The following is a 16,673-nucleotide window of genomic DNA, read 5'->3' on the forward strand; positions in this document are numbered from 1 at the left end:
AACCACTTTTTTTTTTGCACAAGATCCCGTTGTCCCAGCACCATTTGTTGAAAAGACTATTCTTTCCCCATTGAATTGTCTTGGCACTCTTTGAGTAAAATGAATTGACTGTACATATTTCTGGACTCTGAACTTTATTCCATTGCTCTATATGTCTAGCCTCATTGCCAGCGCCACACTGTCTTGATTACAGTAGCTTTGTAGTAAGTTTTAAAGCTGGGAAGTGCTCCAACCTTGTTCTTCCTTTTCAAGATTTTTTTTGGTTATTCCGGATTGAATTTCTGTATAAATTTTAGGATCAGCTTGTCAATTTCTACAAAGTCATCTGTGATTTACAGCTCCATTTTGACCGTGCTGAACCTATCATCTTACCTCTTCTATTCTTTGTCTCTGCTAACGATACCCCATCCTTTCAGCAATCTGTGTTCAAAACTCTGAGGCTCTTTGTGATTCCTCCCTTTCCCTGCTCCTCTTCAGTTACCGGACTTGCACCAATCCCTCTCTTATTCTGTCCTTTCCACTCTCATGCTCTCATGGCAGTACTCTAATCTAGCACTTATGACCTTCTTGTGGATTACACCAATAGCTTCCTAATTAATTTCTCTGCCTGAAGTCTTTTACCTCTCTAATCCAACACCCCCCCACACACACACACACCGCCATCAGATTAATTTTCCTTAGGGAAGGTTTTGATCAAGTCACTTCCTTACTCAAAAATGTTCAATATCTCTCCATTGTCTTTAGATGATGCTTAAAATTCTTAGCTTATGATTCAAAGTCCTTCATGATATGATTCCAGCCTACCTTTTGACTCTTATTTGCTAATAACTCCTTAACCTACGTTATTCTGTAGGTAAACTGAACTGTCCATGGTTCACCCCACTCACCTTGCACTTTCTTTTTGTCATGCACTTCCTTGTGCCTGAAAGTCACCTTTCTACATGTCTACATCATATCTATTTTTTAAAGGCTTATTCAAATTCCATCTCCTTCATGAATAAAAAATGATAATAATAATACCAGCTAATATGTATCAAGTACTTTATTAAAAACTGAGCACTGTTCTTTGCACTTTATATGTATTAGCTCATGTGACTCTCATAACAATTTATAAAATAGGTGTTATCATTAATCCTATTCTATAATGGGGAAACAGCAGCATAGAGAGGTTAAGAAATCTGTACAAGATCACACAGCTATTAAGTGGCAAGCTGGCTTTTGAACCCGGGGCTCCTGGCACCAGTCCATGTTCTAAATCACCACAATATACCTGCTTCCATGATTTACCGTGCATCAGGTGCTTGTTCCAGCCACTTCACACATTATTTTGTATAACAGCAGTAGCAGGCACTGCATTATTATTTTTCGAGTGTTAACCTTAGCTCTAATTATACTATACCCTCATTCTAAAACCTTCGGCAGTTCCCCAAATGCTTGCAGAACATGGTACAAATTTTCATTGCCAAGAATTCTAGGTCCTGCGTGAGGTGATTCCCACCCACTTTTCCAATCTCCTTTGCAAATTGTTCTTCTCATGCACTTCACAGTCCAGACAAACTAAACCATTGCTATTCTCTGTACAGAGCTCAGCCTTTCTGACTTTGATCTTGCTGTACCCTCTGCATAGAGCATCTTCCTCTGCAATCTCATACATTTAAACTTGACCTAGATTTCATAAACACATACACATTTACACACTTTGTAAAGATATAGTAATTAGTTACCCTTTAGAAGCCAGATCAAATGTTACCTCCTCAATTAAGCTCTTTTCTGAAGTACCTTCTCCCTTTGAGTGCCCACAGCATTTTATCTCTTATGGTCCTTATAACTTTCCATGTTTCATTTTATTAGACTGTGTATGAATGTGAATATATATCTCTCTGTGTATCTATAATTTAAAAATTTCCACCAGCTTCCTTGAGGGTAGACTTAATACTTTATACATAGGAGGCATTCAATAAATAGTTATTAAATGAATAAATGAATGAAATATCATTCCAGATTGCTTTTGGGAAAGCTTCCCTAACCACTGTAACAGTACTATCTGCTACACTGCAATCATTAATTTTAGGTTTTGGGAAAGTATAAAATCGCTTACCCAGAAAGGAGGGGGAGGACAGGCATCTCATTATACTACATTAGTAACTTCCCTATAAACACATAAGATATTCATTTGAAATGCAATTTTCTTGATGAGAAACCAGATCCCTCAGTATTGAGCAGTCTGCTCTTCAGACAAGGCTATGCAAATGAGGACGAGAGGCTGTGGCAGCTGTTTCTACAGGCATTGATTTGGGAAAGGTGATTGGTGCTGGAGGTGGATAAAAGCCAGGGGTGATGACGTTAATGATGCTTTTAGATAAAAGGAAAAGCCCAAGAACCAAATTGTAGCATTATCCCCTTTTCTTTTATTCCATCAGGGTAGACCACAGCTTCTATGGTGTACCCTTGGGATCATTCACTGGTGCCACTTTACCTCTAATACCAGTGGTGGAACCTGGTTTTGTTTTGTTTGTTTGTTTTTAAATACATAAAGTTCTAAAAGATTCCTCTCAGGGAAATGGAATGCCAGAAAGATGGTGTGACAATTATCCTTAATCAATGTTGGTGATAGATTTGGTAACCCAAACTTGCCCCTCTATAGCCAGACCTCTGATTGGTGCATGCTCCTAGCAGGTTTGTCTCCTAACTGCTCCCTTGCAAATCAGCCTAGACAAGCCTTATCATCTTTGTATTTTCCAACAAGCACCCTCAGCACCCTCTAGAGACTTCCTCAACAGAGATTAAAGAAATGAGGAATTCAAAGTTGAAAAACCAAGAAGGGCAGGAAATGGAGAGAAGAGAGAAATACTTGCTACTAACACTGTGAGCTTCCAAAGTCAACGTGAGAAAATTTATTGCCAACAGCCAAACCCTTTCTATGATAAACATTTTAAACCTATTGCATTGTATGGGATTCAGAGGGGGGGATTGCTTTAAGGACCCAAAGATGGCTAATCAGTCCCAAATGGGAGCTTGTCAACTTTTCACAGGTATTGTCTTCTCTAAATTCCCTCAGTCATATCTCAACTCAGGTACTGCTGACTCATTCTGCAAAAACTCAACCTGCGGGGGATGCAGCATATGGTAAATGCCTCGGGGATTCCTGTATATCTATTACAAATGGTTCAGGGATGCAGGGAACTGGGATGGGGGGGCTCCCTGAGGTGAGGATGATGTGTCATTTTGTTTGGGGCCATGGGTGCCTCTTGGACATATCCAGAAGACATTTAATTTCCTATAAGTCTCTCTTTCTGCTTTTAGCATCAGACAAGGTGTACTGATTCCATTAACATCTTTAGGATAAAACAAAACAAAACACCCAAAGCTATAAAAGAAAAACAAACCAACCTCAAACCTCTGAACCCCCAACCTTCCCAAACAATCCTCAGATCGCTTTTGCTGTTTTATTTTTTAAGATGTAGTTTCTTAACATTTTACAGGGGCATCTTTTCTCTCATTGCTGAGTCCATTATACAGAAACACAGATTCTAATTGGCATCCCTTTCTAACATGCTTTGTAGTAAGTAATTCCACTCATCAATTATATGTCACCTTGGCAACAAAAAGGGCTGTGCACTATTTTTAGTTTATTATTACTTATCTCTTTACCTCTTTGAAGTAAACCATTCTCATTCACACAGGGGAAAATGAGTCATCTAGAATTAAAGGGCTGTACCAGCGGCCTAGAGTGAATCGTTGGAGCTAGAATTAGAACACTAATTCTAATTCAAATCTAGTGCTCTTTTCACTAAACCCCAGTGCTCTTTGGCTCTCCACATTCTGAAAGGCCCAAGGCCCTAGGAAGCAGAATATATATTATCTGCGCAGGGGGTGGGGTAGGTGGAGAGGCAGGCTGGTTTGGAGAGCTAAACTGAAACAAACAAACCAAACCAAAACCAAACCAAAAAACCCCAAAATGGAAGAGGGCTTAAAGAATATGAATCCTAAGTCTAGCTATACTAATGACTCTTTATTTGACCTGGCGTAGGTCATTTTACTGCTCTGTAACCACCAGGACCACTCACACAAGCACAGATTACATTCTGCTACGCATCACATTATTTGGGCATGTCTCATCCATCGCCCCCCCCCCACTTTTTCATCCATCCCCTTTGCAGCCTCCACAGCATGGAGTTCAGGGAGAACACTGCACTTGGGGGTCAGACAAAGTTGGATCCAGTGCTTGCAATAGCAACTTGGACAAATCACTTCTCTGAACCGTCTCTGTAAAACAAGAATATTCTCTCCCTCACAGGGTTATTATGAGGATTAAATGATATAACACTTGCAAAAGTCTTCTCCCAGCACCAGGCACATGGTAAGCACTCCCTAATGTTGAATGAATAAATGAATGGCCTTAAGTCAGGCCCTTTGAGTGCTATGTTAATTCCTTCAGCCCACTAGGATACTGTTGAGTTCAGCACAGCACACCATAGCAGTGACTTCCTGAATGGTACTCTAATGTTCCCCAAAGGCAGAGAGAAATTTCATAGTGTCACTGCCTGGTTATACCTGTTCTGGGAATACAGTAATTCCTTTTCCAGTGCTGCCAATCTATTACCTTTCACCAAACACAAAATTCACTTTAAGAAGGGGCAGAAACACAAGTGCCTTTCTGTTAGATAGAGGTTGGGAGAATATATTATTAAAATTGAAACCGACTTCTCTGATTTCTTAGCAAAAAATCAGATTGGAAGCCAAACAGCTATTTGGCCTTTGCAGACCCTGGATAGTGATGCCCTTGGGGGAAAGGAGAGAGTTGGAGTCATTCCAAACTGTAGTTACAACATTTGTGTGTATATTTACTGCTTGTGCTTATGCTCTCTGCACTTAGTTTTTACTCTCTAAGCCTTGAAGAATTCACAATTTACCTAGAGCACAGTTTTAATACATACGGGTAGAAATATAGGCCTATATCTCTGTTTCTCATTTCCTAATCATATTTTCTACACTCCCTATATACCTGATACTTCTTCTTTTTCAATTCACTTGCTCTGATTTTTGAACTTAGGTAGACAATAATGAGTTGTTAACAATAAACATGCCCCTAGCCCTTCCCTCACCCTTCTTTACCCAGGAGGGCCTCCCTAAGATTCAAAGCCGAAATCCTGCCATATAGTTAGCACCTGGTGCAGCTCATCAAAATATAATATCCTTTCCCCGATGATTGGAAATCTCTGCCGTGCCGTCACACAATGAGGTGTGCAAGAAAAGAGTTCGGGGATTGATTTTCATCATTAGCTTGATATTGCACGGTTTTTGTGGGACTTAAAAATAAATGTATTTTTATTACTTTTAAGTACTGCACATAGACTAACTCCAACTCATCATATTTTAGCAGTTATTTTTCTGGGGCAGGATGTATTTTAAACATGCCTATGTTAGAGTGTCTGGTGGATCATTTAGGATCAGTGTCCTGTTGCTTGATGAAATCCAGATCACTCCAATGAAATCCAGATGGGGAAACTGGGTCTCTGGCAACGGCTGCCAGATCTTCTCCATATGAAATCTCTCTAGTCTGTATGCAAATTCAAAACTCCATATCCTGGAAATCCCAAACCAATCAAGTGGCGCTCCGCTTCTTAGTTACTGGACTAAACATAGGGAAGCGATTCATTCTTCCCTGAGGAAATAAGCATGTCTTACATACATCTATCTTGGCACAAAAAGGGCTGGCTAAGCAAATTAATAGTGTAAACAGGACTGTGCTGGGGAATGTTTGTCCTACTTAAGAGAATAAACTTTTTATGCACTTTGTGCACATCCACTTATATACAAATAATTGATATGCTAATTACAAATGATTCTTAAAGCCCTTTCCCTGAGGTACTGTATGATGCTGTTAGTCTAGTTTGAATTACTAGCATGTCCAGTGCTTGAAAATAATAAAAACGTATTTAAAAATATTCCATAATTCAGACTGGCTTTCCTCTTATTAGGCTGAGTTAGTGAGACTTGCCTATAATTAAATAGGATAGATGTTTTTCTACTTTCATCCCTAATATATTTAAGGTGGTCCCCCTACCACCCTGCCCCAACCCCAGCATCCCTCACCTTCCTCTGCAGGATTCTCCTGCCCAGGGCGAGCATATAAACCCCTTTGCATCCAGCTCACTCCTCAGCAGCACTTGCACGGTCTCTAGGCAAATGCACATACCCTTTCGCTTTTTAACGTGTTAGCTGGTTATTTGATATGGCTTTCTTTGAGGTGTCTTTTCTTTGGTCCCGCTTTAAGTACCAGTGGGTATGGCTCTTTCCTGATGGTGCAGTGGGTAACAGCGCATGGAGAGCAAAGCCCGGCCAGACTTAGCATTGGGCCTTTTTGTCAGGTGGGGGACATCAGATTTAACTAAATCTCTGTACAGCCCATGTCAACAGGATACAACAAAGCAGGCAGCTCATCAGTGCCAGCAGCTGCCGGGTGAATGACAGTGTCAGGCACAGTCACTCAGAGCTGTAACATGTGAGAGTGGAGCGTAAAGGGCAGTTTTGTTAGGCTAGAGCGAGGGGACAGCAGTGATGAAAGAACACGAGAGGGGAGAGAATTAGGATGGGGGAGGGGGTACATGGTGGAGAGCAGCTAAGAGGAGTAATATGAATTTTGATGTTAGAATGTCCCACCAAGCACAGACATTCAAATTTAGGATTCTTTTCAGGGCAGCCCTACGTTAGAGGGTGTAATTCTCAAATTTTCCATTTATGAGCCAGGTCTTCCTGCCTCTGGGTAGTTTCAGAGCATGTTCTAGCCTCAGAACCTATTACTGCTGTGGAAGAAGAATCAGGTCACTTTCTCCAGGGGGCAGGGATAATTCAGCACTGAGAAGAGAGCAGAGAAGGTACACATCACAGTGACAGAACAAACCCACCGAATTCCAGGAGATGGTCCTCCTGGACTTACATAAAAAAAATAAATCGCCTAGGAAGACTGCTAGGGGTAGGGGCTGTCATGGTGTCAGGGCTACTTGGTGCAGGAGTTTAGGAACTGGTCATGAAAGCCACTGATCGAGCGAGGAAGAAGGATATAAGAACGTCCTTCTCAGCTGCATAGCACAGGGAGATCAGCTCTGTGCTTTGTGACCACCTAGAGGGCTGGGATATGGAGCGTGGGAGGGAGGGAGGGAGACGCAAGAGGGAAGAGATATGGGGACATATGTATATGTATAACTGATTCACTTTGTTATAAAGCAGAAACTAACACACCATTGTAAAGCAATTATACTCCAATAAAGATGTTAAAAAAAACTGTCTTTCTAACCACCTGGATATAAAGCTCAAAGGATCAGGTGAGGGAAAAAAAACAGTTCTCCACTGCCACCCTAACCAAGTACGGGGGACAAGGCGGGCTCACTGATGGAGGGTTCAGGACAACACAGATAATTAAGCACAGTAGCCCCCCCTCCAAATTATCCTATACTCTTAGGCACTTAATGTCTTTTGAATTTAATATTATATTTTAAAAGACACATCAAATTAGGAACATTAAATGAATGGCCGGCTTTGGTCTCATTTCCACCTGTGCCTAATGTTAACAGTGAATTTAATTAGTGTCTGAGTCATCCATTTTCCAGAAACAACAGGCAATTTGCATCTGCCATACCACACAGAGGCAGAATAGAAGTTTATCAAACAGAACAAAAGCATTGACTACCAAATATCTTACTTATGGAGGGCTGAGTTCAACGTTCCAGGCTCATACAAGGAAGTAGCAGCTTCCATGACCTTTATCACTGGGCCATAGTGACCTAGTAATGATCAAGGTGGTATAGGTGTGACCTGACTGAAGAGAGGTAATTTTGTAAAGAATTTTCACCAGCTCTCAGAGTGTAATGAAAATGGGGATGAAGATGGAAGTAAGGCTATATAATTTTTTGATCTGAAATGCAAATTTCTAGAGAGTTCTTCCCTTCTCATCAGATGAAAGAGAATTTTGAAAACATTTGTGTTGCTTAAAATATTTATGTATGATTATATGTTCTTATAGGTTTTGCCACATCACCAAGCTCAAAGGAGTAGGCTATAATTGTTGGGTTCTCTTTCACTGAGGATCTATCTACCTGCTTCTAAAACTGAATGATAAGGAATCTGGAGTCCCAAGTGGAAGATAAATTCAAGATGACATCATTATAATGAAAGAAAAACCTATCATCATTAAAACATCTCTTCTTTAAATATAACATTAAAAGTCAATAGGGAAAGAAAACATTTCACTTAAATATCCTTTAGTGATGTCCCTTGGTTCTCATTTTATTCCATTGGTATTGGATGAACAAATTATAGCATGGATGGAGAATCTCTACCCTATATGTAGATATGGCCTTCTGCTAGGACCAAGAGATGATATAAATCATGCCTACAGTTGCAAAAATGCATAATGTTAAAAGTCTTTAGCAATACTAGTCCCCCAAAAAACACATGAAAAGAATTGTGTGAGGAGACCTCTATATAATGACATGTGACATTATTCACTTTCTAAAGAAGGAAGTCAGGATTTTCCCCGTTGAAAATAAAGGAAAAAGCAGATTTACAGAATCTCCACGTTTCCAAACTTTAATCAGAAATTTAAAACCTAAGAAGTAAATCTCACAATATTTATTCTTGTTTTTGATGCATAAAATTACAAATTAAATCCTTAGGATTAAGAGGTTTTTTTTTTTAATTGGCAAAAATCTAAGTTGTACTTTCACAAACATAAGCACAATGGATTGTGTATACTACAGATCTTGTGGTTCATTTGCATAATCTTAAATGGTTTCTTTTTTTAGGACTTTTCTGCAATCCCCGGAGATAAAAATTTCCAAGAAGTCTTGGGGGGTGGTATTTTTTCCTTGTGAAAACATTTCATACTTCCATGGGATACTCTGGGGACAATGTAGCCAATGGTTAATGCTAGCTGTGTGAGCTTAAACAAATCAACATTTCTAAGCTCCAGTTTTCTCATTTATAAGATGGGAATAAGAATACCTACCTTTGCAGGTATTATAGATTGTATATTGTTATAAGTATCAAATGGAAAAAAATCAAATAAATGATTAGTACAATTCCTGGCACAGGCAAGTCCTCCCTAGGAGCTAAGCTCCAGGGTGTGGGAGCCTCATCTGTTTTGTTTACCACCACCAGTACCTACGTACAGGGCAGGCATGAAGCAGACACTCAATAAATATTTGTTGAGTGAATGAATAAAATAGTGTCATTATACTAAAATATAAACAAATCTCCTATGTTGTTGTATTTTGCTCCCCTTTTATTCTTGTTAATTAATGTTTTAAAAATCCTATAAGGTGACTTGAGGCACTTGATTCTTTTGTAGGAAGGTCAGAGTGGCTTCAGAGAGGTGAATTTTGGCCCCAGACCCATAAGGAATGAATCCTGTGCTTAAAACACTACTGACTTGTATTTCAGGGGCCATGTCAGGCTCTAAGGAAAATTCTCACACAATAAATATAAAACACAGAGACACTATATGGTTTTTTTTCTCTTCCTCATTGAATAGCAGCAGAGCTCAGTATAGATGGAAGAAGGAATTCCCCACAGGAATAAAAGCTTGGGTTTAAATGAGCTATTCCTTTAATGAGCTTGCTGTTGTCCTAGAGAACAAGTTCTTTCTGAGTAGGCTATCCTGGTTATCCCAAGCACAGTAGAATTAACATTTGAAAAAAACAGTTGAAGAGCTATAAAAAATTATTTAAAATAGAAAAGTATAATATTTCTCTCATAAAAGAAAGGAGGCAAAAATATTATTTTTTGTTGTTGTTGCTTCTTTTAGCTTCTGGAGTCCCTGAAGTTTTCTTTAGGTCAATGGTCTTTGATGGCAAAAAAAGGTTTCTTTTAATTTTTAGTTACAGAATATAAGCCAGAGGACTCAAGGTAAGCAGGCCAAATACAGAAAGATTCTTATTTTAATAACTACTACTGTGAACCCCAGTTCACTAGAATAAGATTATTTCTTTGGTTGGACTGATAGTTCTTACTAGCAAAGTTTTGCATATGTGGATATAAAGACTACTATTGATTGAGAAGCCCTGCTTAATAGGGCCTTTCATAAGTCTTATTCATTGAGAAGTCTGTTTAACAATGTGTTTTCCTTTTGGTGAAATATTTATGCAGTGTCTGTACTTAATTATTTTACAAAGTTGAATAGCTGAATATTCTTAACAAAATGTGAGGTTTTTTTCCCCAAAATATTGTGTCAACTTTAGTATGCTTTGTATCCATACATACTATAAGTACCATATGTATAGCTTTCCTATGAGATATATCCTAATAACTGGACATTTAGTAAAGAATGCTTTCTGGCTGTTAGGGCTGTAAAATGATAGGTAGGATACAAACTAAGAAGTTTGGACACAACTCTGAAATTCTTCTTCAAGTTACGCATATGTCATGACAGTTCACAGTGGTCAAGTAGTTTGGTCATCCTGCAAGATTTAAGGGTTCAGAGAGGTACCTCTCTTGAACCAACTGCAAGAAGTACTGGTTATTTGTCCTTTTCTCCTAGACTCCTTAACTATAAATGTTCCCAAAGTCACCAACACAGCCTTCTGGGTAGTAGCTTAAACATTATTAAGATTATCTCATATTGCATTCAAATACTATTAGAGAGCAAACAGGTTAAACAAAGGCAGAGCAGTATTTTCTCTTTCAGATGACAGAGCCTGGGAATTAGCAAACGGTCCTTTTGGCAAAACAGCTTTCCTCTCCCATCAAACTTTGCCTGTATATAAATTATGGGAAGCTTTTGGGAATTGTAACCCTTGCCTTTCTAAATTAGAATGGAATGACCTAGGGAGCTCTCACTGTGAAATTGTCTTTTTCATAAAATGGAACTTGGGGTGCTGAAAACCTTCAGGTTAAGATTCCATATCCAGTCTATTAAAAAGGAAACCCTAAGACATTTTTTTAAATAAAGAGAGTATATTCAACCTTAAGGTGAAACCATTAAGTTCCTGCCTAGCTGGCAAAGTCAAAAAAGGCTACAGCAGAGGAGAAAGACATAAAGAAAAAAAGGAAGAAAAGAAGGAAGGAAGGGAAAGAAAAAGGGCTCCTGAATCCCACAGGGAGATGTAGTTCAGGAGCAAACTAGTGGAAAACGAAAATTAGAGCATCTTGTAAGTGAACCAGCAATAAGAGGTCCTTTATTTATCACAGGTAAGAAGTGAGCCAGAAAACTAGTGGGCTCATGGAACAAAAAGGATGAAAAAGAGATTGCAGATGAACTGAATGACCTTTTTACACGAGTGAGCTATTTCTGTCTACTCTGTCTTTTGAGGTAGGCAGATGAGCCAGATGTCATAATGGTAAATGAACAAGACATTCTGGTTCCAAGCAACAAACTAGAAATAGTCAAAAACATAATGACTGGGACTAAGCAATACAGTTACTAGGGCTGACCCTCTGCAAAACTATTTAGGTGGCAAAGATTGTTTTGTTGTTTGTGCCCCTTTCCCATTACTGCTCCTCTGAATGCTCAGGGTGCTCACGCTCTAACCCTTTCAAAATCTGCTGTCAAGAAAAGCTCTGTGGAACCGTAAATCCATGGCAGAGTTAGGGTAAGGAGGAGAGGTTCCATTTTAAGGCCTATTTCTAATTGTAGAATAAAAGTATGTTTCCTGTTAAAGGAATTTCAGATATTAGTCCAACAGATGGGAGAGATGTTTGGGTCAGGAAGCCTTCTTGGCACCCTTGGAATCAGAGCTGTCTTCATGTAACACCCTGACCACATGACTTCTGAAAGAAGTCAAAGGGAAGAATGATTGTCCCTCTGAAAGAAGTCAAAGGGAAAAATGATTGTCCCTCTAATCAAAACCTGGAGCCTGTTATTCTGGGTGATCGCTGTGAGGTTTGCCGGTGTGGCCCCAAAGGTAAAACGGGCCCTGGGAACTATAAACTGATGAGTGTCTGGTACTCTGGTAGGCAAGCTAGAAGAATCTTTAATAAACGCTGGCTACCTGAACACTGGGGTGGAGGCGGCAACATGGTTTCTGTAAAGGGAAATCATGTGTGATCCTCCACGGAGCTTTTCCTCGGGGCTAAACTCACTTTTTAAATGTTTAATTAAGTTTGATACCAAGGCTGTTTTTAAACATGAAATTCTATGGGATTACAATTTTTAAAAATCATGTAGTAGGAACTGGTTTAGAGAGAGAAAGGAAATTTAGGGGAGAAACAGACATTTTTTCTGACTGAAGAAGGGTAAGTAGTAGACTGGCTTGGGGGTGGGCACTGGGAAATCCTCAAGTCTACAGATGATACTCAGCTTTTCCGGGCAGTGAAATGCCAAGGTGATGGGGAGAAAGGAAGACCTCAGGAGGTTTTATGACTGGCAGATGAGCTTCAATAGGGGCACATGTAAGGTAATCCACTTAGGGAAGGCCAGAGATTACAAACTACACTTGCAGGATGATGAGTGCTGACCTTTCAATTAAGGCCCAGGAAAAAGCTCTAGGAAACCCCGTGGACAGAGCACTGAAGAGAACAACCTATTTTCCTGATATGGCAAAAAATAAAAAGGCAACAAAATGTTGGGCACTGTCAATAAGGGGATTAAAAGAAAAACAAAATAATTCTCCTTTTACATAGAACTACAGGACATTTTTGGTAAAGTTACGTAAGCAGCTCTGATCTGCACATATCAAGAAGGACAGAACAGAGCCCATGAGGAACAAAGAAGGGCAATTAAAACCATCAATGGCAGGCTCAAAAAAAAAAAAAAAAAAGAAAGAAAGAAAAAGAGGCCTTTTCAGTCTGACAATGCAGAGGTAGCCAGGGGACATGATCAAAATATGAAGAGGCTAGGGCTGCTGCTGATGACCCAGCTTGCCAAAACTCTTGAGCTAAGAGGCACCTTTGAAGCATAAAGTTTTTATTTTTGAATACTTCTACTTTGTTTATACAACTGCCAGTGATGACGGCCAGTGCAGGCTCCTTTGGGAAGTCCCTGTTTCCACCAGAAGGTTGGGAGAAATCTGAGCCGAGTTGGAGAGGGATCAAAAGCACCTCAATCCCCTCAACCTTAAGTAATGTTGACTTGCTGACTTCTAGTCAGACTCACTTTCTCTACTGCCAATGTCAGCAGTGAATTTGTACCTGACCAATCTCAATTTTCACAAATATGAGTTTAGCCACCCTCTTCCCCATTCCGTAGGGCTTTTCAGCCCCAATGGTCTGATCTACACAGTGGCACCAAACTGTCTGCCTACAAGTGGCTGTAATTTAATCCTTAACCATAGCGCAAAAAGAACAGATTTCTGACTCCAATTTTAATACAACAGATAGAACTCAAGAACTCGTAATAAAGAACTCTCTAACATTCACACCAGTGGATGGAAGCAGATCTCTATAACGGAAAACTGAAACTGACCCTCCCAGGCTAATGAAATCATATTATATGCAGGTTTTAGCTAAGAAACTAGTAGACAAGGGATTCCCCAGGACAGCCGAGAAGCTCTGCTCTTGGGAAGGCCTTAATCATATAGAGTGGCAGGTAAGATCAAACTGAGAGTGTGGCTCTGGTCCAAACACTCTGCTCTCCCAGACAGGGGATGGTTACCTGATCAAATAAGCATAGTGGGCAGTGTACAAAAGCTACGTGAGTATACAAGTAGCTTTAAATTTTTTTTTCAAATGGTTCTTTGAAAACAAGAATTCTGTGGGATTGGGGGCCATTGCATCCTACAGAAAAGTAATGCACTTGTTACTGGCTCAGCACTGCAGCTATACCTTTCGCAGATGTGGTAATACTTCTCATCCTGTATGCCATCCTGAATGGGCACATTTACACTGTAGTACCGTCCCTTCCCTAGGCCGACATCAGACACATCACCTGTTCCTGTCAAAGAAAGGAACACGGAGAACAGTTTTAAGAACATGAGAATTAGAAAACTTGAAGGCTTCTCTGATAGGAATTCAGAAAATCAAAAGGTCAATTAGCAGAATAATCTTGAATGAATGACGGTTTCTAAGGGAATGAAATTAAAAAAAAATAACTGTTGTAAACAGTGTTCGGGAAGTAGGAAAACTGTAAGAAAATGGGAAAACCTTAGTCTCCATCTTGCTGGATCAAATGAACAAAAAAAATAGAGATTAACTTCTTCACTAGATTTTTCATACGTCTTAGATTGACATAATACTAATATATCATCGCACTTATCAGGATGTTGAGGGTTACACAGGCTACCTGATAGTACAGTAAACGTAAGTGAGCTGTCTACTGACAGTCCATGAAAATCATCTGGAAAAAGCAGCAGCATTACATTCCTTTCATCGTTGTCACCTGAAATGACCTGTGTTAAAGGTTTTGCATGGAGTAGCACCAATACGGCATTCACAGCATGCAGCTATCGAAATACAAGATATAAGAAATGTATAGAACTGCAGTATTTATTCCTCAAATGTAATACTGAGCACACAGATCACTTGCCTGGGAAAAATCCTGGGGAGAATTTGTGCAGGGACACCGTCATGACTTTGGAGGTGAAACTGAAGGCATCTTCTACACCTACCAGAGAAAGAAATGGCAGAAGAATCACTTCATATATGCAACTCTCTGTTTTCAACAACTGAAACTCTAGAAAGCAGCTGTGGGAAGGAAGAGAGAGGAGAAGGTAGCAATAATAAAGCTAGCAAGCTGAGGAATAAAAGTAACAAAACTCTGGTCTTGGATCTCTGTCATTACAAGATGAGGTAGAACTCTGGCCTCAAGCGAAGTTTGGGGTTCCTTTTCAAATTCACTCAAATTAAAGCTGGACATTTCCAAGCAATGGGGATGTGCAGGCTCTCTTTGACAACCTGTTCTAAAAGGTGGGGAAGGGCTGGAGCTCATAATTGAGGCATTGTCAACAGAGATGCATAAAGGAAACTGGCACCATCTTGGAAGTTTTATATTTTGTTTCAGTGGTTCTAAGTTGGGATTTTTTTCAAAGAAGTACAATGTGGCAACCCTTTGAAAAACATGACCAGTACGAACATTAGGCATTACATAGTGAAAACCTAATTATAAAACGCCTCTCTATAATACAGATTTGGTTATAAATGCAGTTCACCCAAAGTTCCGTGTGTACTAAGTAACTTATAGTACATGTTTCTGGCTAAAACATGGAAGTAGCCCTTAATAGCAGCTTGAATGACAGCTTTTTAAAGCCTGGAGAAAGATAGGAGGAAAAACTTCTAGAAAGGAGTCTCCTTTCCATCTTAACAGTCAGAAAATGAAGAGAGGCCTGGGAGATAGAAGATGTCTCTAACAAGCCACTACTTATTCAGATAAACATGCTGCCCACCTCTACACTTTTCCTCCCAGAACCACATACTTGTCATACTGTATTCAGATAATCCATTTGTAAAATGGAAGAACTCTTAGAAAATTCATGTATTACCCTCTTTGATACTTTGAATAAAGAAATTGTCTCTGTTTACTTAATGCTTTCAGTCTTCATTAGAGGCCAACAGAGACCTTAAAAAAATATTGACTCTATTTGTATATCACAGGTATGTTTGAATTTCCCAAGCCTTATGTTTTGCCCTGGGGAGGCAGTTAAAACCAGTTAAAGGCTCCAGGCACAAGGCATTAAGTAAACAAAATAAAACAAAAGAAAATAAATTAAAATAGCATTTTAACTTAGAAATGGAAGTATAAACAAGGATAATTCATGAAAATCCTGATTATTTATCCATCCAGAAAGGTGGTACCAATTTATACTTCTCTCAATGGTGTGTAAGAGTTCCCGTTTTCTGACATCATGACTGACACTGGGTATCATTATTCTTTTTAATCTTAGGCAGAAAGAACCATCTTGTTCTAATTTGCATTTCTCTGAGTATTACGGTGTTGAGCACCTTTTCATATGTTTAGTAGCCATTTGTATCACTTCTCATGGGAAATGCCATTAGGTGTTGTTAGAAAATCATACTTTAAGAAAGGACATAGACAGAGAGGAGGGTATGGGGCTCGCTGTGAAAGGGAAGAGTGGTTAGGTAGCTGAAAGAAGGTAAAGATGGGGTAGGGGTGCTGCTGAGGCCACCGCAGGATGCTAGTTATGGAATCATGAGAGATTTAAAATAAACCAAATGTGTAAGAGTTTGGAGGTGGGGCAGGGGTCACTGGAAGGGAGGTGCTGAAGAGGGGAAATAAACCGAAATGAAACACACCATAAAAGTTGGCTAAAACAGGAAACTCTAAATGATACAGAAATAACATTGCAAATGGAAAGCATGGTTTCAGGTGACAGTCTTATTTCATTCTTACATGGTTCAATAGACTTGATTTTATTCTTTTTTTTTTTTTTTTTTTGCGGTACGCGGGCCTCTCCCGTTGTGGAGCACAGGCTCCGGACACGCAGGCTCAGCGGCCATGGCTCACGGGCCCAGCCGCTCCGCGGCCCGTGGGATCCTCCCGGACCGGGGCACGAACTCGTGTCCCCTGCATCGGCAGGCGGACTCTCAACCACTGCGCCACCAGGGAAGCCCTGATTCTATTCTTGAACTCTGATACTAAGAGTTTGAATTTCATAATCACTCATTCATTCAACAAATATTTTACTGAACCACTACTATAGGCATAGGTCTGTTTGTTCCTGCCACTGCATAGGGCAGAAAGAAGTAAATAACTCGATCTCTGCTCTGGAGGAACTGAAAGTTTC

At 39.7% G+C, this 16,673-nt stretch overlaps 1 protein-coding gene across 1 annotated transcript in view; it reads right to left on the reverse strand.

Annotated features, from left to right (window-relative positions):
* HDAC8 (histone deacetylase 8) overlaps positions 1 to 16,673 on the reverse strand; it is a 239,943-nt gene that overhangs the window by 152,249 nt on the left and 71,021 nt on the right. The window contains exons 6-7 of the mRNA XM_082609097.1: positions 14,459 to 14,536; positions 13,759 to 13,867 (exon numbers count right to left, since the gene is read on the reverse strand). Coding sequence (XP_082465223.1) covers positions 13,759 to 13,867; positions 14,459 to 14,536 — 187 coding nt within the window. The remainder of the gene's footprint in view (positions 1 to 13,758; positions 13,868 to 14,458; positions 14,537 to 16,673) is intronic.

The sequence above is a fragment of the Mesoplodon mirus genome (assembly GCF_964341445.2).
Source record: "Mesoplodon mirus genome assembly, chromosome: X".
In the NCBI taxonomy this organism is placed as follows: Eukaryota; Metazoa; Chordata; class Mammalia; order Artiodactyla; family Ziphiidae; genus Mesoplodon; species Mesoplodon mirus.